This window comes from Drosophila serrata, unplaced genomic scaffold (assembly GCF_035046125.1).
Source record: "Drosophila serrata isolate PLE 108 unplaced genomic scaffold, ASM3504612v1 contig_349, whole genome shotgun sequence".
Lineage (NCBI taxonomy): Eukaryota > Metazoa > Arthropoda > Insecta > Diptera > Drosophilidae > Drosophila > Drosophila serrata.
The window spans coordinates 1-23,326 of NW_028257247.1; the positions used below are offsets into that span (position 1 = coordinate 1).

Sequence of the window (23,326 nt, forward strand, 5' to 3'; positions counted from 1 at the left end):
TCATGCAGGAGTCTATTTGAAATCGACGAGAAGTTACGTTACAGCCGATTTTGCTCGAAAGCCAAGGACATTGGATGATTTGCCGTATTGGAAATCCACGGAATTAAGATAAGATCTTTTATATACTGGCGTTGTAGTTAAATAAAAATAAAAGGCCAGATAGTTTTTGTTATGTAGGAGAACACTTCCCAATTGAGGTAGATAGTTTTGAAGAGGATGCAGACGGTATTTGTATTTTAGGCAAAAGATTTTTAGAATTGAATAGTTTTTCTGAAGAACTTGTGTCATTAGCTTTAGGTATTTGCATAGGTAGCTTAAATATGGCATCATATTTAGGGTATTAGACAGAGTGAGAAAAGCAATAGCGATGCCATATAATGGGAAATTTGTGTTAGTGCCCTTTTTACATTTTTCATAGATTTTCCTTTCTTAATTTTATTTTGTTTTTTTTCGGAAGTGTTTAGTCCGTAGGCGTATTTTTAAATATGAATCGGGCATGCCTTAAGCGACGGCGCTTAAATTATCTTTAGAAGATTCACCTTCCATTGTCCGATGGCAAAAAAAAGACCATTTTATGAAATGAAATCATAACAAGAAAGGAAGCTAACTTCGGCACGCCGAAGTTTATATACCCTTGCAGATAGAACTTCTATGAATAGGAATCCATACAATATAAATTATATATATTTGTGTTAAAAAACAATGAAGTAATACCTGCTTTCATTTCATTCACCTATACATATTATATTTGCAGTTTTACATTCACAGATTTGCATTTTTCCTCTACATCAAACGATCGTTTGTATGGCACCTATATGATATAGTCGTCCGATTTTTATGAAATTTGCCACAAAATTTAAGACTTATATAAAATGGGTATACCTCAAATTTGATGAAAATCAGAAAAAAATTATAAATTTAATTGTATTAATTTCTCGATCGTTCCTGTGGGAGCTATATGATATAGTAATCCGATTTTCATAAAATTTTACACAAAATTTTAGAATAATATGAAATGGCTATATTTCAAATTTGATTAAATTCTGTTGAAAACTAAAAATGTTATCGCCACCGCTATTGTCAGTCTTCCGACAACAGCCACCGCCATTCTCATTCCTCTCAAATTTCTCGATCGTTCCTATGGGAGCTATATGATATAGTCGTCCAATTTTCATAAAATTTTACACAAAATTGTAGAATAATATGAAACGGCTATATCTCAAATTTGATGAAAATCTGTTGAAAACTGAAAATGTTATACTTATTAATTGAATTAATTTCTCGATCGTTCCTATGGGAGCTATATGATATAGCCGTCCGATTTTCATAAAATTTTACACAAAATTGTAGAATAATATGAAATGGCTATATCTCAAATTTGATCAAATTCCGTTGAAAACTAAAAATGTTATAATTTTTTTTGTAAAACTTTTCCGATTATTCCTATGACAGCTATATGATATAGTCGTCCGATCCGGCCCGTTCCGACATATATACGAGTGAGAGTATATAGAAGACTAACTGCAAAGTTTCATTCAGATAGCTTCAAAACTGAGAGACTAGTTTGCGTAGAAACGGACAGACGGACAGACGGACATGGCTAGATCCACTCGGCTGTTGATCCTGATCAAGAATATATATACTTTATATAGTCGGAGGTGCCTCCTTCACTGCGTTGCAAACTTCTGACTGAAATTATAATACCCTGCAAGGGTATAAATATGTGTGTATTTTTTTTTGTTTTTAGATACGCATAAAATGGAGCCACCGGCAAAAATTCAAAAGTTGGCGTTTGATATTGAAGGTAAGTAAATCAATTAAAATTGAATGTATTTAATTTTTCCCCCTTATTTATATTTAAATTATGGTGTTTTAATAGAGTATGACATAAGCAGCAGCAAAAATATAATGGAACTATTGGTTTAAAAGGTCGATGACCTTGAAAAGAAGGTGCAGGCCCAAAGTGAAATTTTTGAAAAAAAAAATACAGAGGCCCTAGAGTCATCGAAAGAGTTGGCGTCCAGCACGCAGCAGGTCTCAAGGTTGACTGCATTGCTGGAGGTCTTCGTTAAAGGAAAGAACAAAAGCAATGCAGTCAACTTTGAGTTCCCTATAAAGGACGACGAGGCCTTAGTAGCTCTGGAGTTTAGTTTAGCCCCAGAAAATAAAGACGTATGTGTAAGTAATATTTATAAATAATATATTTATAAAATATATATATTTTTGCAGATCACCGCAGTTACAAAATTTCTAAAGAGGGCAACAATTACGAAGTCCATCAAAACTGTGCTGGCCGAGGACCTGCTCCTACTATACAACATTGAAGGGGTCAGTGGGAAGAAGAAATTAAAAGCCTTCCCAATGTTCTTTTCAATTTTAATCGGTATGTTCTTTTTGGTTCATATTGTAAGAATATATTAACTGATTTCCATTTATTTTCTTTACAGAAAGTATTTCCAGCTTGGATGACCAGAGCCAGCCAGCAGAGAAGGTCCTGGCTCACGCGTTAAGTTGTGTTAAAAATAATAATAGTAAAAAAAAAAATAAGAAATAAAATAATTAAATATAAATATATTTATATTGATTTTTGCAATATTTTATGGAGGGGGAGGATAATCCTGAAAAAATACCATGGGATTCATTGGGGAATACTGGTGGATTTTGAATTGTACTCCGAGGAGATTCCGCTGAGATTCCTGCAGGAATCTGATTCCTAAGCAAATTCCCTTACAATTCATACCTGATTCCTAAGCAAATTCCCCTACGATTCCTAGGTGATTCCGCCTGGTATTCCTCCGAGATAAGTGTCCAATTCTGCTCTGAATTCTCCTACAATTCATACCTGATTCATAAACGAACTCCCCTACGATTTCTTGGTGATTCCGCCTGGTACTCCTTTGAGAGTCCTATCTGATTCTACTATAAATTCACCAACGATTACTGTCTGATTCTGTCTCAAATTCCTGGATGATTCTGTTCAGAATCCCTTCCGAAATTCAGTTATGATTCAGGGGGGAATTCGTGCCGAAATTCATGACAAATTCCTAGCAGGATTCCTTTATGATTCCCTGAAAATTCCTCAGGTAGTCCGAATTCAGGTTTGCTAACGCCTACTGTATGCAAATTCCTGGATGGCTTGTATGAAAGCTCCCAAATGATTCAGGATGGACTCCAGTCCATTCCAACCTGATTCAGACCTGAATCCTAAAGTATTGGTACTGAAGGGATACTGTGCATTTACTTTCGCCATGAGTACAATGCTGAAAATTTTCTTATAATTGAAATAAAGTGATCCTGATGATTTCGGCTTCTTTACATGGACATGTTTTCCGTCAATGGCTCCAATGCAGTTGACAAAATTCCATTGCATTTCAAAATCATTTGCAACTTTCTTCCACTCTTCTTCATGTCCAGGCATCTGAAATATTATGAAATAAAATACGTTTTTAATTGAATACTTTATTTTCCAGCCAAAGGCGCCGAAACGTAAACCGGATGAAGGATCCGAGTTCCTGCAGAAGGCAGTAGCTCATTTGGACAACATGAACGCCAAGAAACCGAGGGACGACGCTGACATTTATGCTGAAGGGTGGGCTACAATGTTCAGGGAGCTAAGCAAGGAGCAGCGGCTATACGCCAAAAAGGGTATAGATGAGATCCTCATGCAAGGTCGTATGAATGTGCTCTCTCACCAAGGAGTGTCAAGCATTGCCAATATACCATACAACATAATTCCTCAAGTTCAGATGCCAATGCACATTTATCACACGAGCACTCCACTGACGAGTGACTCCAATACAAGATCGTCATTTTTGACTCTTCATTCCCAGGATCAGAATACTCCAGTAATTACTAAGCTGGAAATACAAGATGAAAACAATTTGCAGTAAGTTGATTGATGTAATTGATGTAATTTGCACGTATAAACACGAGTGAAAACATTTTGCTGCAAACAAATAACTTGCAAAGTTTTTTTGCAGCAATATTTTTTGCTTGTCGTCTGTATACATTTTTTCACCGCTATCTTGGTTGCGTCAGTTGCTTGCTTGTTTGCATGTGCTGTTTGGTTTCAGTCGCAGTATTGCAGCAAGCAAAGCACCATGTGGGATCGCGACAATACAATAAGATTAATTGAATTGTACGAGAATCATTCTGTGGGTAAAAAACGCAATGTCAGGGCTAATCGCTCTTTTGGTGAAATCGCAGGACGCATTACAGTGTCTTGTTTAGTTATGTAGTTTTTTACTTTTTTTTAATAAAAAGTTGAAATCACTGACTGACATGCGAAAAAAAATTAGAATAGTTTGTTTCACCGCCATTTTTTAGCTCTTTTAAAGAATTTCAACTGCCCTAACTAAAATTAAGAAGGGGAAAAATAGTTGGCTCTAGACATATTGCTAAATTAGCAGTAAAAACTAGGAAAGAGATTTTGAGGGTTGCTCATCAGAGGCCTAGCGAAATAGAAAGCGAGGCAATAGATGAAGAAGCTGGGCGTAGCACAAGAGAGAATAGGGAACCTGTGAAAATCGATGAAATAGGAGTTAGTGATTTTGATGTAGGTAGCGTAGCGGAACATGCCCATGAGGCTTGTGATTTAAATACACAATTAAAAAATTTGTATTTAAAACATAAGTCAACACGAGCATGTGCCGTAAACCTTATAAATTTATAAATTTAACTGTTTAGAAACACCCGATATAAGTAAAATTGCCGGACGTACTTTACATCGATTTAAGCATTGACGGTCTTCCCATTTTTAAAAGTTCCCGGGCGCAGTTATGGTCTATTCTTATTCGTGTTAATAATGTCCAAGGCCGCCCCGTTTTGCCAATTGGAGTTTTTTTGGGCCATACTAAGCCTACTAATTGTGACGTTTTTTTGTCAAAATTTTCGTCCAAGTTGTCCGAAATGATTAAAAACGGTTTAACCATTTTAAATAAAATAATTGGTTTGGAAATCAGAGCCATCGTTTGCGATGCACCCGCTCGTGCATTTATTACAGGCACACCTGGACAAACGTCTACCCATGGCTGTAGTAAATGCACTCAAGTAGGAAAAAAAGTAGGTTCTATATTGACATTCAGTACTGAACGTGGTGAATTGATAACAGATGAAAACTTTTCTGACAGGACTTACCGTCACCATCATAAAGTAAAATATTTAAAAAAACAGTCCGCTTTAGAAAAACTTGGGATTAAAATGGTAACTCAAGTTCCTCTTGACTGCATGCACCTTATTGAATTGGGTGTCATGCGAAAATTTTTATTACGAATTTTAAATAATAAAATTAATATTCAATATAAAGTTTCCAAACCAAGTACAAAAAAAATATCAGAATGTTTAAAATCGATGAGAAGGTACGTTCCAGCCGAGTTTGCTCGAAAGCCAAGAACATTGGATGATTTGACGCATTGGAAATCAACGGAATTTAGACAATTCCTTTTATACACTGGCGTTGTAGCTCTTAGAGATACAATTCATGATGACCAGTATTATGAATTCCTTTTGCTGCACTGCGCATACAGGATGTTGTCCTCTCACTTGTAACGAGAGTCCAACATCAATACTGTCCAAAATATGTTGGACTTATTTGTAACAAATTTTCCCATCATTTTTGGACAGAGCAGTGTATCATACATCGTTCATGGCTTACTTCATGTAAAAGAGTCTATACAGCAAATCGGTGATCCGGTTTTAGGCTCTTCTTACTCATTCGAGAATTATCTTCAAACTCTTAAGCGGTTTGTCCGAAAGCCAACACAAATCCTTCAGCAGATTAATAGGAAGATAGTTGAGGAGAGTGATATTCGGGTGGGGTTAGATGACATAAAATTACAAGGTAGCGTTTTACAGTTAAAGGGATGTAAACTGAAAAATAAAAGGCCAGATAGTTTTTGTTATGTAGGAGAACACATCCCAATTGAAGTAGATAGTTTTGAAGAAGATGCAGACGGTATTTGTATTTTAGGCAAAAGATTTTTAGAATTGAATAGATTTTCTGAAGAACTTGTGTCCTCATTAGCTTTAGGTATTTGCATAGGTAGCTTAAATATGGCATCAGATTTAGAGAGATTTAGGGTATCAGACAGAGTGAGGAAATAGCGATGCCATATAATGGGAAATTTGTGTTAGTGCCCTTTTTACATTTTGCATAGATTTCCCTTTCTTAATTTTATTTTGCTTTTTTTTCGGAGGTGTTTAGTCCGTAGGCGTATTTTTAAATATGAATCGGGCATGCCTTAAGCGACGGCGCTTAAAGTATCTTTAGAAGATTCACCTTCCATTGTCCGATGGCAAAAAAAAAAAAAGAGTATTTTATTCAAATAAAAGAAAAGAACACATAAATGAAATCATAAATATGTGTGTATTTTTTTTTTTTTGTTTTTCGATACGCACAAAATGGAGCCACCGGCAAAAATTCAAAAGTTGGCGTTTGATATTGAAGGTAAGTAAATCAATTAAAATTGAATGTATTTAATTTTTCCCCCTTAATTATTTTTTTAGATGACAAAAGCAGCAGCAAAAATGAAATTGAACGGTTGGTTCAAAAGGTCGATGACCTTGACAAGAAGGTGCAGGCCCAAACTGAAATTTTGGCGTCCTGCACGCAGCAGGTCTCAAGGTGGACTGCATTGCTGGAGGTCTTCCTTAAAGGAAAGAACAAAAGCAATGCAGTCAATCTTGAGTTCCCTATAAAGGACGAAGAGGCCTTAGTAGCTCTGGAGTTGAGTTTAGCCCCAGAAAATAAAGACATATATATATTTTTGCAGATCACCGCAGTTACAAAACTGTTAAAGAGGGCAACAATTACAAAGTCCATAAAAACTGTGCTGGCCGAGGACCTGCTCCTAGCATATAATATTGAAGGGGTCAGTGGGAAAAAGAAGTTAAAAGCCTTCCCAATGTTCTTTTCAATTTTAATCGGTATGTTCTTTTTGGTTCATATTGTAAGAATATATTAACTGATTTGCATTTTTTTTCTTTACAGAAAGTATTTCCAGCTTGGAGAACCAGAGCCAGCCAGCAGAGAAGGTCCTGGCGCACGCGCTAAGTTGCGTTAAAAACAATAATAGTAAAAAAAAGAATAAAAAATAAAATAATTAAATATAAATATATTTATATTGATTTTTGTAATATTTTATGGAGGGGGGAATAATACTAAAAAAAATACCATGGGATTCATTGGCGAATCCTGGTGGTTTTTTAATTGTACTCCGCTGAGATTCCTGCAGGAATTCCTATATGATTCCTAAGCAAATTCCCCTACGATTCCTTGCTGATTTCGCCTGGTATTCCTCGGAGATAAGTGTCCAATTCCGCTGTGAATTCTCCTACAATTCCTATATGATTCCTAAGCAAATTCCCCTACGATTCCTTGCTGATTCCGCCTGGTATTCCTCGGAGATAAGTGTCCAATTCCGCTGTGAATTCTCCTACAATTCATAAATGATTCATAAACGAATTCCCTTACGATTCCTTGGTGATTCCTATCTGATTCTACTATAAATTCACCTACGATTACTGCCTGAATCCGTCTCAAATTCCTGTATGATTCTGTTCAGAATCCCTTCCGAAATTCAGTTCTGATTCAGGGGGGAATTCGTGCCGAAATTCATGACAAATTCCTAGCAGGATTCCTTAATGATTCCCTAAAAATTCCTCAGGTAGTCCGAATTCAGGTTTGCTAACGCCTACTGTATGCAGATTCCTGGATGGCTTGTATGAAAGCTCTCTAATGATTCAGGATGTAGTCTAGAACATTCCAACCTGATTCAGACCTGAATCCCAAAGGATTGGTACTGAAGGGCTGTAGTTGCTATTTAATTCAGTTTAGGCCCGGAGAATTTGCAAATCACCGCTGTAACCAAACTTTAAAAAACTCCAAAAGCCTTCCCAATTTTCTTCTCTATTTTAATCTTCTCTAATTTAATGCTGCGCAAAAAATAAGAACAGCAAAAAAAAAAACGAATAAAAATTAAAATAAATAATTATTATCATAATTATTATGTTTTCTAGAAATATATTTTGGAGGAGAGGTTAATCCTGAAGAATTCCCAAGGGTTTCATCACTTCCCCGTGGGTTGAACAAAGACCAACACCCGGCCGTCCCGGTTTATTTCAACCCGAAATCGCTGGTCCTGCTCCTCCTCCTCGTAGCGGAGGACGTGTCGGCGGTTGCGGTTGAGGTGACCTATCCTGGGGGGGGGGAGATAGTTGGTCTTAGTACAGCTGGGAAACTATCGATGCTTGCGCCATTTAATATTTTTATAGCAAAAATTAAATTTCTTTTTCATATTAAGGTTTTTTGTTTTTTTAAAGCTATCTTATCATTAACATAAATCATAAGTTAACTTCAACAGAGATCATAAAAAATGCAGGTAATTTTTAATATAAAATTAAAAAAAGAAAAATTTTTTTAATTCTTCAATCCAGGATTTTTTTTTTCAAAACAACTGTTATTCGCCTTAAGAGGTAGATAAATAACAAGTACTACATATGTATAACCAAGAATTATTATTAATACCTTTTCTCTTAAAATTCACAAATTTGTCCCTGCTTAGAGTTACCCTTCAATTTAAGTTAAGCTAAAATGTGCGTTTATTGGAAAATATATAATATTCCATTTTTTTCATTTCTCTTACCCAGCCTCCCAGGCAACTCCATCCAGATCCAGAGAACCTATTTTCTGAGGAAAAAAATGTTATGTTTTGTTAGGTTGGTTATTTAGGGAAAATTACCTAAATCCAAGCTGGCCTCTTCCAAAGCAGTCCGTATACTATGCACTCCATTAGAAAAATGCACCCAAGTTATGTCTTTAAAAAGTTATAAATAAATATATAAAAATGCCATACAGGCTTCCCTTAAAGAAACATCAGATACGCTTACCTGACAATAATACAAAAAATACCAGGCCCAGAAAAATCAAATTCAAAGTGCTCTCTGGGGGACTCTATCTTTAAGAGCTAGCCAACCAAAGCGAAGTGGCTTTGGGAATACAGCTCGAAGAGCCTTTCAAAATTCTGAAATTTATTCAAAAATTACTGGGTTGAACGCCAAACTTATTTATAATCTTAAAGTATAATCTTAAGTTATTCTGATGGTTATAAATCTCATAATCCAATAAACTGGCTTGAATTTAGATCTTTTGCGTATCAAACCGTAATTCTATATATAGAAAACTATCCATTGTACCCCAATGTCAGCCATATTACACAAAATTCCTATACATGGTGATGATATTATACTCACGAGTATATTACCAGTTGGAATGCTGGCTAAAGAAGCATCAGAAGGTAAAACTAAATACTATAAAAGAGATCGGTTAAATCACGCTCGAAAAAGTTCCGGATTGGTTGGCATTTCTGAAGTTTTTACTGGTCTGTAGATTCTACAAATCCCCTCTAAGTAAAAAAAAAAATATTGTATTTCCAAGCAGAAGAGCTGTTCAACTTCGATTCTTTAAATAATAACATAAATGCGAAAGATGAGAATTTAACAGATACCAAAAATTTAATGAGCGGGGCTAATAAAATAGTCTATAATACTGACTAAAAGCAGCCAAGAAATAATATATAACAAGAATTGCCAACCTTTTTTTTTTTGTTTTAAATTAAATTATATTTTAATTTTCGCCGGGATCGTTCAGAGCCATTAGAACTTTACCAGACGTTTAGGAAGTGGGAAGGAAAAATATTATACATATGGGATATGGGCCTGGTATAAATTGACAAGCAAAAGAACAATTTAAAAAATTCGTGCCATACTTTTAGGGCCACGGCATAAAAGCAGCTAGAACAATGAATTTTTGCTGAAAACTTTAAAAATTATTTGTTTAGAGACCATATTGGACGGTATAATAAAAAAATTGCAGTAGATTGGTTTAAAGCCGTTCATGCAATTTAGACTATAAATCTGAATTTTAAGATTTTTAGGCTCCGTTCTAGTTTGGGACTGCATGTCCGCTAGAGGAGCGGGCAATTGTTTTTATAGATGGAATAATTAATGCAGACATGTATTTTAATGTATTAAAGAGAAATGTACACTTCAGTCACCAAAATGGTTCTAAAACAGCTATTTCATGTGATCGTGACAAAAAATAAAACAGACTCATCGGATTTCTTCTAAGAAAAAGTAAAAGTTGGTAGTCAACCCCTTAACGCTTACAAGCTATGAAAGAAAAACTAAATAAATAAAAATACATATGTAATACTAAAACCAAAAAAAAAGAATACTTTTTTGATGCGAAATTTTGTACTTGAAATGAGTTCCTTAAAAAAAAACCCCAACGAATCAAATTTTTTAAAACATTTGGGTATTTTTCTAATATTAAACGTATAATAAAAACGTATTTATTCTTGAGGTACCTTGAACGAATACTTTTGTGACTGACTGAACATTGAATGTGACTTCGTCACAAAGGACTATTAAGACAAAAAAAAAACTTCCAAGCCAAACACCACATTTTTAATTATTTAATTTGATTTTAAAGGACTATAAACTTCTAACCCAATAAAAAGAGTGTCGAAAAAAGAAACCAAGAAAGGAAGCATATGCTCATACCTTAATTTGGTTAAAACATCTTTAGAGCTTTATTAAACCTTAATACATTATTTTGTATTATATTTTAATTCAAATTGATTTTGAAAGTACTTAAAGGATTTGTCGCACATGTATAAACATTCGTGTGTCTTCTAAAATCCTTTTCTATCTCAAAAATTATTGCACATTAATTATGGGCATTCTTCATAAGAATTTAATACCTATTTTTATAGTTAAATGTACTTTTTACGCCATATTTTGCTTTAATTTTATCTTATTTATTATATATTTTATTACATGAAATGCTTCCGTGATTAACACACACAATATACCCCAAGTCATGTAACAGTAATGGGAATCCCTGACTCTCTCTCATTTTCTCTTTTGTTACGAAGCAGCTGTTTACGTTTCGTTTTCATTGTTTCTGTCCAGTGTTGCCAGTTGATGAGCCGTCAAATGAGAAAAAATAGCTAAAAATTAACATTAAATAACTATAAACCAAATAACTACAATACACATAAATTATTATTGTGTTATTTAAGTTTGTATTTTAATTAAAATAAATTATATGATTATAATGGTATTTCAACGCATTTTGTTGAGATTTTTGCAATTTTGGTTAAATTATGTTCATTCGACGAAACCTTCGTTCAATTTTGGCATTGGAACATAGTTGTTAAGGCATTTAAATTGAAAATAACGTAAGCTCTTTACCGCAAAACTGAACTATTTCCATATGTTTAATAACAAAGATTAATTTTATCCATTTGGGATCTAAAATAAATATTAACAAGCTTTTATATATTATATTTAGCCATTTTTCTTACAAAGTAAATAGTTGATATAAAATATTGCTAGAATTTGCTAGATAAATGTATAAACAAGAGGGGAAGCTGAAGTTTGTGTACCCTTGCAGATTGCAATTATATCTTTAATAATTGAGACAATATAAAAGATATATATTTATGTTCAAACCAAGTAATGCCTACACTCATTATATTCAGCTATACATTTTTGTGTAAATTTAATGCAGACGAAAATGTAGAACTTTCAATAGTTTAACATTTCCAGCTTTACATTTTCCTCTGCATTAATTTTAGACAAAAATTTCAGAACAATACAAAAAAACTATTTCTCAAATTAGATGATGATATGTTGTAAACTGAAAATGATACAATACAATACGAAATACATACGATATATTCGTCCGATCCGGCCCGTTCCAACTTATCTACGAGTGACAGTATATAGAAGATAAACTGAAATGTTTTATTCAGATAGCTTTATACTGAGGGAATAGTTTGGATATAAACGGACAGACGGACATGGCTGATCAACTCGGCTGTTGATACTGATCAAGAATACATGTATATGTTTGATAGGGTCGAAAATGTCCCCTTCACTCCGTTGCAAACTTCTGACTGAAATTATAATACCCTGCAAGTGTATAATAAGAAATTTTTAGGCTAGAAGCTAGTCGCAAATTTATCAGCTTTTAACTTTTCATATTTTCAAATATGCCAGATCTAGCCTAAAATAAGCTAAACTGGCAACACCGGTTTGCTCTTAAATGCTCTGCGCGCTCTCGTCGGCATTTTTGTATTTGTCCCCGTCTTGCTGCTGACTGAAAAGTCTTGAAGTAGTGCCTTAAATTCCAAGTCGTGTGCAAAATTTTGTAGTTGATAGCTCCAGTTGAATGCTGGCCTAGAAAGTGATAAAAAAAAGTGAGTGAATTTCCGTCTATTACGGCTAGCCCTGCGCGGCCACACTGCCTACTACATTAAATGTCAAGCGAAATGAATCATATGTATTTGTTCAAAGTTTAGACATTTCGGCTTGGTGTCAGCGCAACGTATTTCTTTGAAATTCAAAATTGAGAGAGGCTATGCAAATGCAGCGCTTGAGTAATAAACGCGCGTATTACAAAATCATTAAAAATCACGGTAAAAAATAAGTGCGACAGTTTCTGTGTGCCTGAGATTCTGTGTCTGTGTGGGGTGGTGTGCGTTAGTGTGCGTGTTTCTTGTGCGAGTGGAGCGGCGAGCGCAGTGCATGTGAAGAGTGCCGCTATAAAAGTTTACCATCTGCTCTCCCGCTCGCGCGCCGTGTTATATGAGTCCAACACCCAAAAAAGGGAATAAAGAGAAGAGAAGCAGCGTCTTTAGACGCGCCGCCGCAGCAGCAGCGCGAATGCCGAAAAACGTTGCAAAAACGAAAGAATGAAATCAAACAACTCGGAACGCCAGCGGCAGTCGAATTTGTTGTTTCACACTTGATTGTATTAATTGTTTTTCTCGCATTTCGCTGTAATTTGTGTTACTTTTCCGGCTGCTTGTTTATGCAGGGAGAGCGAGAGAGCAAGGGAGAGAGGCCGCCGTCGAACTAGAGCCAGTGCGAGTGCGAGGGAAAGAGAAAGGGGAGAGAGAGAATGTGCCAATTGTTGCTCACAGAAGCAACAAGTTAATGCAGTGGTGTGAGAAGGGGAAGTGCGTGCTGTGGGCGCCAAATCGCAACGAAATCGCTGAAATTTGAAATATGAAATATCTGCGAGCAATAAACGTGGCTTCCAGTTGGTCACAGCGTACAATTACGGTATCTTTTCTGTGAGTGTGAGTGCGAGTGTAAGTGTTTGTGTGTGGAGCAAGTGTGAAGAACAAGCGACCTCCAGCGGCGGCGACGTCGCGACTGCGTCTTAGAAAGAGCGAGTGAGTGAGGCAGCATGCGCCCCCCCACGCACAGTTATTTCGGTTGCTCCCCAAATGGGTAAAGCAACGAAACGTAGCCAACACCAATTAGTGACGAAAAATATGAAAAACGCACTGGAATGAAACAGACACTAGCGGTCATACAAGTCGCGTTTATGCGTCAGCTAATGTCGCGACTATGCAGCCTGACAACAGCTGTTCGCCCACATTCTGTTAATCAGCTGCGACAGAGCGCTGATCGGCATACACGCAAACGTGTAAACGACAATTGGGAGAAGTACATGCATGCCAACAAACATTCTTAAAAAACACCGGAAACCAAATACCCTTTCTGGTGATACAAATTCAATAAAACTATAGTAATAAAAGTTCATGTTATGCTTGATCGGCTTGATCTACCATGACATCGATCAAGAAAACCTTTAAGGAAAATTATTTCGGTTATCTCGGTAAAACTCTAAATGTAGAATGTATAGGTGAATGTAACGAAAGTAGGCATTACTCGATGCTTTTCAGCATAAATATATATCATTTTTATTCGGCGTGCCGAAGTTAGCCTACATTCTTGTTATAAATATGTATGATAAGGCCGCCTTTAGCATCAAATTAATAATACAAGACAATAAAACTATTTTACAATAGTGCTATAAGCTAATAAGTACCTACCTGAGAATACTTGAATGTTTGCTCATACATTATACGCGATCTGTATTTGTATTTTAAATCAATCACTTTGTCCGATGCTGCTTGTGGCTTCAATTAATTAATGTCGTGTGAATCTGTCGGCTTCGACTGACAACCGTTTGCCAAAATTCATAATGCCTTGTGGGAAGCGTAATATCGCGACAACTGCCGCCCAGTCTGACTAAGCGCAAATGGAAGTGCAGAAAATAGCAACAAGTAGACAGCGAAGTGGGGAAGCCAGAGTACGAAGAAGCCACGGCAGCAGCCGCGTCGCGCAATTAAGACAGCAACAAAAGCCAACGACAGCCGCCACTTGTGATGACTAGGGGGGTTTGGGGGCTGCGGGTGACGGGGTGCCACCTCGGGCGGGGCAATGCATATGCATGCGGTTAATTTTAGCAACTGAGTTCCACTTTCACTCGAGCATCCGCGGCAGCAGTAGCTGCGACAGTCGGCATCGCCAGCGACGACACCCACTGTGCAGCAAGCCGGCCAGTCTATCAGTTGCACTGACGCGACACTTGCGCGCTTTTGTCAAATTTTCAGCTAATCGCCGTCAGGCACGCACACAGGCCAGGCAGTTTGATGAACCGCCGCTCACACACACGACGCATATCCAATGACGTTGTACCTGCACCAATGACATCATCATCACCATCCTCACTATGAGCGAAAGTTTCCAATGCAACTGGCAGCCGATAAGCCTCTTGTCCGTGGCTTATCACATGCGTGACTCATGCATGTGGCATTGAAATGGCTGATCAAGTGATTGGATGAAATGCTTAGGAAAAAGCTTCTGCAGTAAATTAGTAATCACCACACTTGACCCTCATCAAAATCTTTGGTCAAAGTGTTTTTCCGGCTAGAAACTACATTTTCCAGAATTAAAAAAAAACTTATGGCTATCTTCCTATTTAGATAGATCTGCAACAAAAATTTGTTTAAAATTATTTATAATATTTCCACCCCCTTGCTACAAAAGCAATTGAGTACATAGTTTCAGTGGATATAATATTATTTATTATAATTTTGTATAATACATTAACATAATTAGGGGAGGATGTTGTGAAGAATATACAATAGATGATCCCTAACTAAAACTAGCAATTCAGGGCATGAAAACCACTGATTTGCGTTAATAGAAACGGGGAACATTCATTATATTAAGACCCTAGTTGCCATAACTGGGGCATTGGCCCATTTGATCATAAACTTGCATTTACCGAGATCGTATATTATTTTTGCCAACACCCGATTGCATAGCATCTGGAAGCTACTCGTAGTTGTCGCTTAGTTGACTGCACTGTGTGTTCACTGCGTTTTAGTCACGCCGCCAAGCAATAAGCAACAAGAACAACACGACAACATTTGTTAGCAATTAGAATTGGCCGGTAAACACAACGTGTCGACAAAGCGCCAAGATTTGCAATCAAGCATTAAGCCAATTTGCGGCCAGTCCCCGATCGCTGGACCATTGCAATCGCGTCAATTGAGCAATGGTTATATCTCGTTCAATTGCAGCAGAAATTACTGAAGGGACCGCTGGCCGACACCATTGTCAACTGATTAGTTACTGGTGTGAGACAGTGACTACTGATAGCTACTGGATATACTTGTACATATATTTTTAATATATAAATACCTATTGAACCCCAAACAAAATTAGAGATTATAGTTCAAAACATCAATATTTCGATTAACAAGAACTATAGTAAAGTAATAGATATTCCAGCTCAAAAGATGAACAATTTCAAGCTATACTAAGACATTAAGATAGATCAGGTTGTCTGTTGATGCCACATCCAGAATCGGAAAAGGGGCTCCAAGACCCTATTGTGTTGCACTGTATGCAACTCGACGCTGGGTACTTAGTCACACCACTCTCATTACGGTGCTCGAGAATCTCAACTTGTTGTACATTCGCTGGTTCACTGAGATTTACATAAAGCAACTTCCGTTGAACGCTGTTCTTTTATCGTCACTGGTGCGCTGATTATTATAGCGGCAAGTTCAAGTCGACTCACTGATGAAGGGGCCACATTTTTGGCATTCGCGAATTCTAATGTCGAGTGCAATGGGAATCGAGCGGCGAATGGGGGCGTGGGGGCGTGGGGGCTGGGCACGGCGATGATAACTCAGGCATGGCAAACGCCAGCGATGCCAACAAAATAAATAAACACATCAAATACGATTTACAACGCTCCTACGAGCATCTTGCGCTTGTGTTTGTGTATGAAAATTCAATTTCGCCTAAGATGATTTAATTTTCTATTAATAAGTTTGACCTTCAGCGGCGATTCAGAAATTTTCCCGCCTGCAAGCGAAGGTGTTTGGCATATAAACTCATAAATAACAACGCATACACACCGCAGATATAGATATATATTCTGGGTACACCACTTTGGAGAATATTCCATTTGGTGCCAAACATTTCAGCGACGCTATAGATTCAATAGCTGTAGCACTTAACATTATCTCTGTTGTGTTTAGCCAACTCCGAGCTGATATTTCTTTATCAGTCGAAAGGCCAGCGCGATAGCAAGGAGCCAACTGGCCAACACCCATCTAAGATGAGAATAGCAAAGGCCCCACATTGGTTTTAAAGAACATATTCTTCAGCGATTTCGACATGTATGCTTAAAGTATCTTAGCGGGTCAATGACAAATATTATTTAGTGTTTGCAATAAATATAAATATGTTGGAAACAAGGCGAAGGCGAAAAGCGAAGGAGGTATAATAATTGTATGGCATTTTTCTGATTATAAACGAAAGCTGGTTGTCGGTGGCAAAGTTTAGTCAGCCTATCGGCCTCGGCCTCGGCCTCGGTCTTGGCCCAACCCAGAAATGATTTTGCGGCTGTGCGAAACACGTAGCTATCTCTACAAGTGTCTGGAAGAGTTAGCCCGGGGTTTGGGGTTTCGTTAGGGTTCTTATGCCTCATGTTTCGACATAATTCACGTGTTGGCAGGTGTATTGGGTGTATTTCGGCATTATGATGTCATACTAAAGAAAGGGGTTCGTCTCTCCAACCTGGCCAACTGATAATTCGACACGTTCTAGCTTCTAGCTGGCAGTTCATTAACGAAAGTGGCGCCATTTGTGGCAGGTGAAAGCGTTCTTTCTGCCTTCGACTCGGGACCAGCGATTTGAGTCGCAGATATATTGATGCCATAACCAATTTTGATGCAACCTCCGGAGCACAAAGCCAGCGCCTGTCAATAGTGAGCTGTGAATGGGAAAGCTCATTGATTTTCGCAAAAGCGATATTAGCATATGCAAATTTATTGAACAAATCGTGTCTGCGAAACGATGTGAAAGAAAAACGCGTTAAGCTAATACATCGGCGAGCGAAGCCGAAAGCAACTAATGATTGCTTTCAGTCGGTTTATGCGTTGTTTGATTATCGCGTAGCGCTTAAATCATAATATCTCAAGAGGAAATCTTCTGTATGACGCTGAATTCTTAAAGTTTTTTTTTATAGATAATTTCTTTTAAGCTTCCGCATGGCTTGAAAAGATTGTGCTTCTGTAAAATTGGGAAAATTAATATTTGGTGTCCCAAGATATGTAATTTTGTTTTTTTTTTTTGATTGATTGGTTTAATGCATAATTTATATAAACCATTCCAATTACTAATAGTTGTGTATTTTGTATTGCAGAGTTAGACATAGAGAAACTCAGGACTGATCACTGACCCACAAGCCATTGAAGCATCAAGATGTCGTTCCGCGTGGTACGCAGCTCCAAATTCCGCCACGTCTATGGACAGGCCCTGAAACGGGAACAGTGCTACGACAACATACGCGTCTCTAAGTCCAGCTGGGACTCGACATTCTGCGCGGTGAACCCCAAGTTCCTGGCCATCATTGTGGAGTCGGCGGGTGGCGGTGCCTTCATCGTCTTGCCGCACAACAAAGTAAGTGACCACCGACCGGCTATATACATGTACATATTACAGCGGCGATCCCCAAACGTGGCCAGCTTGTGGCGTGGTATTTTTAAAATAGACAATAGCCAACTATTTATACGGCTCTTTTCGGCAAAAAATTTGCTGCCATTTGCGGGCTTCTTGCCACTCCGTGAGTGACGTCGATGATTTCGCACTCTCCCCGCCGCCGCTTCCCACCAGTATTTATAAATAGTTATGAATTCTGTTGCTCTCGCGCGGGAACGATTCTCTTAGCTGGCGCACTTTGTGTAATTTGGCCCACAGCCAACATGACAAACCGAATTGTCTAATTTTACCAGAGTAAGAGAAGGAGACGGAGGCGGAGCGGCAGCGGGCCGATAAATGGATACCAAAATGATATTTGGCCAAAATGATTGCATTACAACACCCTCTCTGCTAGGCAAATTACTCAGCAATAAACTATGGTGTTCTTCGGTCTTTTGAATAAATTTCATTTTCACTCTCCAAAGACATTTCGCCAGCCTGCTCCGAATCGAACCACATGCGCATCCGCTTAGCTGTCGTCGTGTGGGCGGCAGTCTCACCTCCTCTTCATGGCCTTTTTTTTTTTTTTGGTCAAAACTTATTTTGGAAGCAGGCTGAGTGTTCTAATTGGAACAAATTTGTATGCAAAATGCGCCGCAACCTCTGCGAGCGTTTTGTTTTTTCTCCTGACGTATTTTTTTGGTAAAGCAGCTGCCGTTTCTTTAAGTGACGATTTCTATGTAGAGCGGCTTTCACACGCTCTATTTTACATATTTTATGGGCACTGGATTTGGTCTGTTGGAAGGCGGGGCAGAGATGGATGATGAGTGAGATCCATCAACTCGCCAAGGTTGGCGGCATGTGGCAATCGTTGACTTGAGCAAAAGTTCTTGAGGCCCCAAAATAGTTTAATTAGTTGTGGAATCATCTTTGAACTACATTTCGGACGTCATAGCCTAACATAACTGATTTGCAATGGGGAATATAATAAACTAATAATAGTCTTAGGTATATACATATATACATAATATATTTATATTCTGTACAGTCAATTTCGTAAATATGTATATATTTAGATTATTTACAAGATTTACTATTTCGCAAAAGTTTTGTGTTTAATGAACAACCTTTTTGCTATTAACTATGTCTTGACTGTGGTCTCATAACAACATTTACAATAGTTCATTTATACACACGGAAGGTATTTATATTATTTTTGATATCAACCGCTTTTTATACGAGCTTTAAGTTAAGTCGAGGTCGTATCGGTTTGGTCCAATACACATAATAAATCGAGACTCGAATATTCCCAGATCAAACAAACATCGCTTTCATTGAAGACAAGTGCAGCAGGCTGTTTCTCTTTCAAAGATCTTTAGTAAATACAACATTGGTTACGCTTATTGTTGGAGAGATTTAAGATTTATTTATAGCATTTAAGCTAAAAAATAAATGCTTGTATTTATTGAAGGTCCCTAGATGAAAATCAATGACTGCTTTTTTCTTTATTAGACACAAGATTTTTCACGCTGCCATCTCCGCAATTCTTTTTTGGAGCAATGCGAAAAATCCAAGTGGCAGTCGCCGACTTATAAAATGCTTGCTCCACGGATTAGCAAATATAGCGAAATGAATGCAGCCGGAGTCGGCTATAAATAATGATTCAGAAACTGGGGCAATGGGTCGCGAGGTTGCTGTTTGGCGATGACGTCGTGACCGTCGTGGTTGTCGTCAATTAATTAGTTTACGTTGACTTGGAGAACTAATTGGCATTTCATGGATTATTTCAGGTTGGGCGCATAGCGGCGGACCATCCGCTAGTGGGCGGTCACAAAGGCCCCGTTCTGGACATCGCCTGGTGTCCGCACAACGACAATGTGATCGCTTCCGGCTCAGAGGACTGTGTGGTCAAGGTGTGGCAGATACCCGATGGCGGACTCTCCCGTACACTCACCGAACCCGTCGTTGACCTGGTGTTCCACCAGCGCCGTGTCGGTCTGGTGCTGTGGCATCCCTCGGCCCTCAATGTGCTCCTAACCGCCGGCTCGGATAACCAGGTAAGGGACTGGAAACTTTAAAATGCGAACACAACTAATCCCGTTTGGTTTCAGGTCGTTATCTGGAATGTGGGCACTGGCGAGATTCTTGTGCACATCGACTCCCATCCGGATATTGTCTACAGTGCCTGTTTCAACTGGGATGGCGCTAAGTTGGTCACCACCTGCAAGGACAAGAAGATTCGCATCTATGACCCCCGCACAGGCGAGCTTGAGAGCGAGGCAATGTGTCACGAAGGCTCAAAGGCCACGCGGGCCATCTTCCTGCGGCACGGCCTGATCTTTACCACGGGCTTCAACCGAAGCTCTGAGCGTCAATACTCCCTCCGCGCTCCGGATGCGCTCAACGAGCCCATCGTAATGGTGGAACTGGACACTTCCAACGGCGTAATGTTCCCGCTCTACGATGCGGACACGAACCTGATCTACCTGTGCGGCAAGGGTGACTCAGTCATTCGGTACTTTGAGGTGAGTTAAGAGAAATTTGTAAAACGTACCTTGATTCCGTTTGATCGACTAATCATGGAATTCATTGTGTTATATCTCAACTGCCTGTTTGTGAATGTGTAAAATTTTTCAATAATCTATCTTCATATATCCATGTAGGTCACACCCGAGCCACCATTCGTGCACTACATCAACACTTTTCAGACCACAGAACCACAGCGTGGTATTGGCTTGATGCCCAAGCGCGGCTGCGACGTCACCACATGCGAAGTTGCAAAGTTCTATCGAATGAACAACAACGGTCTGTGCCAGGTTATATCGATGACAGTGCCGCGCAAATCGGATCTCTTCCAGGAGGATCTCTATCCCGATACGCTGGCCGAGGACGCTGCCATTAGCGCTGAGGAGTGGATTGACGGCAAGGACGCGGATCCCATCACATTCTCTCTCAAAGTAAGTAATCTCTGTGGTGACCTACGCTCGATCTCTACTTTTCATGCGTTGGGAATACAGCGCTCTCGGCTGGGTATGGTGAAGGTTCGGCCACTCTGCCGGCCTTTCCACCGGCGGCAAAGCGTACAGGACAATGGATTTAAATCCGCATGCGTGCTCGCGGGGATGGTTCGTACAGGGCAATGCGGCTCAAAGTCGGTGAAGCAGCCGCTGCCACTGTGGGACCCCCTTCTCCAATGTATTCCAACGGCTTTTGCAGTTGTTCATAGTTTGGGAACTAGGTTCCTATGCCTGTCGGTTACTACCATTATCGTGTGATGCTTGCGATTGTGTTGCTTGCGTTCCCTTTTGCGTTATCTGCGTTTGTGACTCGTCCGCCTAGCAAAACTCACAGTCCTTTCACACACACGGATAACCAGGCGCACTAAGATCTGGATGCAGTCACTAACTGTACAAACAGCTGCCCTCCAGACTTACAAACTTGGCTCTTACACGCACGCGCGTAGTGCTTGTTGTTGTGTTCATTGTTGCTTGTTGTTGTGTTCCGGAACGAACAGATTTTCTAATCCGCCTAATCAGGATCGTGTTTCCATTGTACAGGGTGGCTACGTCTCGTCGTCGGCAAGCAAGTCTTTGTCGGTGAACAAGAAGGTCAACATTCTCAACAAGCCCAGAGGTGGCGGCGGCGGTAGTTCGGGAGCAGCGAGCAGTAGTGCGGGAGGCGGCAGCTACAGTTCGTCGGCGAACAACAACGAGGCTAGCGATGCCGGCCCGCCGGCAGCCGTCTTGTCGGTGAGTATTCATGCTTTTCCTTAAATGTTTCGTCATTTAATGACTGCCTGAAATCAACAGGAAAAGGACCTGCGCAGCATTCAGGACGAGATACGGAAACTGAAGGCGATAATCGTGAAGCAGGAGAACCGCATTCGCGCTTTGGAGGCCAAGGTCAATGCCGGAAATGGCGACGAAACGGACGCCCGCAACAAAAACGGAAGCGGCAGTGGATCATCCGCGGCAGCCTCCACCGTCGCCTCTGACAGCAAAGCCAGCGAAAGTGCCAATGACCATGTGTCTACGTCAGCACCAACGGCAGCGGCACAGGAAGCGGACTAGGCCTTGGGTTACCAAGACTAGGACAGGACTGTAGGAGAGATAAAACTGCTTGTAGAAGCTCGTCGTTACCGCTTTGTTTCTCTAAAGCGCGGAGGGAGAGTTGGAGGATGAAATGAGAGGAGTTATTGTCTATATTGTCTATATTGTCTATTATGATTATGGTTTCGATTATTTATTTTGTATAATTTAATATTAGGACCTTAGCGAGCGAAATCAGTGGAGCGCGCGGCACAGATAGGGTTAGAGCAAACCAAACCGATCATCAAATCAATCACCAGCGAATGCGGAGCTGAAACAGTTAACATAACTAACATTACATCCTGCCAAAAATATATAAAATTCTAACGAACTACCTTCGAGACGCGCCCAACATCAAGCTGAACCAAGGGCAGATCGGATAAAGGGGCCCTTCGGTCATCTTGTTGCCACGCAAGTGTAAAATTGTTGTAACTTAACAAAGGCAAAGCATAGACTTAACCTCAAGCCTCTATAACGTTAACCTTTTCCGATCAATTTTTGTACAAGCCCCCCTCTATAAAAATCCTGTATATTTGTAACGCCCACAAAGCGAAAGCTAACATGACAATAGCCGTTAGATTCGATGATGTCCATCCTAGCCCAGGTCCCGTACCATCGTCGCCTGTATTCATTATGAATTTAGTTACAAAATGATGGGGCCGTCGGACGCCATTCGTTTTTGTATTCAAAATTTTTCGTCCTTCGTTCTAACTAATAATGACATGTATTTTTGATTAATAATAAGAAATACAACAAATTGTGCAACAATAACAATAAACCAGCGAAAATATTTTGTAAACAATTTCATTTCAATTCTCAGCTTAACTTTAATGCGACTTGTTACAACAGAAAAATTATATTAATAATACTATTAAAAACATTGTTTTATGCTGCCAAGAAAAGAAGCAGCGCGAGAGTATCAAAAAATTGCCTACCGATTTTGTAACACTATTAAATTGTAAAGTGCAGACTATATACACATGTATAAATATTATATTCTATATACAAATAATTTACAATTTGATACGAAATAATTCAATATACAAACTGTACTGTGGCAGAGGAAACACAGAATTCTGCCGATTTCATGACAATAAAAAGCCATGATTTCTTACAAATTTGTTTGCTTTTTTTTATTTTGGTTAATTTCCGGACTCTAGATGTCAATTGATATTTAGTGGAATAAATACAAGCAATATGATAACTCACTGGATACATATAGAGTTGACAAAATTAATTAATCTTCGATTGACAAAAATAAATGAAATATTAATTTTATTTACTATATGGGGTTAGTCGCAATTTGGTGGAAACCACGCTGTATAATTGGGTTAGGTTAGAAAATAGGTATACCTATCAGTATACTGATGACACCT

The 23,326-nt window shown here is 38.8% G+C and overlaps 2 protein-coding genes and 1 long non-coding RNA gene across 20 annotated transcripts; 2 read left to right on the forward strand and 1 right to left on the reverse strand.

Annotated features, from left to right (window-relative positions):
- The first annotated feature begins 6,248 nt into the window (after positions 1-6,248).
- Positions 6,249-7,115, forward strand: LOC147642808 (uncharacterized). Its single transcript, XM_086838569.1, has 3 exons — positions 6,249-6,445; positions 6,505-6,924; positions 6,989-7,115. The coding sequence occupies exons 1-3, from the start codon at positions 6,400-6,402 to the stop codon at positions 7,093-7,095; spliced, it is 573 nt and encodes a 190-aa protein (XP_086694695.1). The 5' UTR covers positions 6,249-6,399; the 3' UTR covers positions 7,096-7,115.
- Positions 7,116-8,574: 1,459 nt separating this feature from the next.
- On the reverse strand, positions 8,575-16,648 carry LOC110189227 (uncharacterized). The gene is made up of 4 exons (XR_002319945.2): positions 13,911-16,648; positions 8,887-9,020; positions 8,739-8,813; positions 8,575-8,686 (listed from the first exon to the last, which is right to left on the reverse strand). It is a non-coding gene; the product is annotated as an uncharacterized LOC110189227 (long non-coding RNA).
- On the forward strand, positions 12,035-23,068 carry coro (protein coronin). 18 transcript variants are annotated; one of them, XR_015272912.1, is made up of 8 exons: positions 12,091-12,263; positions 17,588-17,844; positions 19,653-19,919; positions 19,974-20,387; positions 20,526-20,819; positions 21,399-21,611; positions 21,672-22,059; positions 22,129-23,068. XR_015272912.1 is itself a non-coding variant. In XM_086838511.1 (8 exons), the coding sequence occupies exons 3-8, from the start codon at positions 17,647-17,649 to the stop codon at positions 21,930-21,932; spliced, it is 1,647 nt and encodes a 548-aa protein (XP_086694637.1). In that variant the 5' UTR covers positions 12,777-12,845; positions 16,997-17,150; positions 17,588-17,646; the 3' UTR covers positions 21,933-23,068. The 18 variants fall into 18 exon arrangements, 14 of the variants coding, with proteins under 14 accessions (XP_020814866.2, XP_020814868.2, XP_086694642.1 ...); XR_002319944.2 differs by having other exon boundaries at positions 21,672-22,053; XR_015272914.1 differs by having other exon boundaries at positions 21,420-21,611; positions 21,672-22,053.
- The last annotated feature ends 258 nt before the right edge of the window (positions 23,069-23,326 follow it).

Coding starts and splice junctions, on each gene's coding strand:
- coro (XM_020959207.2), top strand. CDS start 17,647: ATGTCGTTCCGCGTGGTACGCAGCTCCAAATTCCGCCACGTCTATGGA. Junction 17,845..19,652: donor TCGTCTTGCCGCACAACAAA/GTAAGTGACCAC, acceptor GGATTATTTCAG/GTTGGGCGCATAGCGGCGGA. Junction 19,920..19,973: donor CCGCCGGCTCGGATAACCAG/GTAAGGGACTGG, acceptor GTTTGGTTTCAG/GTCGTTATCTGGAATGTGGG.
- LOC147642808 (XM_086838569.1), top strand. CDS start 6,400: ATGGAGCCACCGGCAAAAATTCAAAAGTTGGCGTTTGATATTGAAG. Junction 6,446..6,504: donor GTTGGCGTTTGATATTGAAG/GTAAGTAAATCA, acceptor TTATTTTTTTAG/ATGACAAAAGCAGCAGCAAA. Junction 6,925..6,988: donor GTTCTTTTCAATTTTAATCG/GTATGTTCTTTT, acceptor TTTTCTTTACAG/AAAGTATTTCCAGCTTGGAG.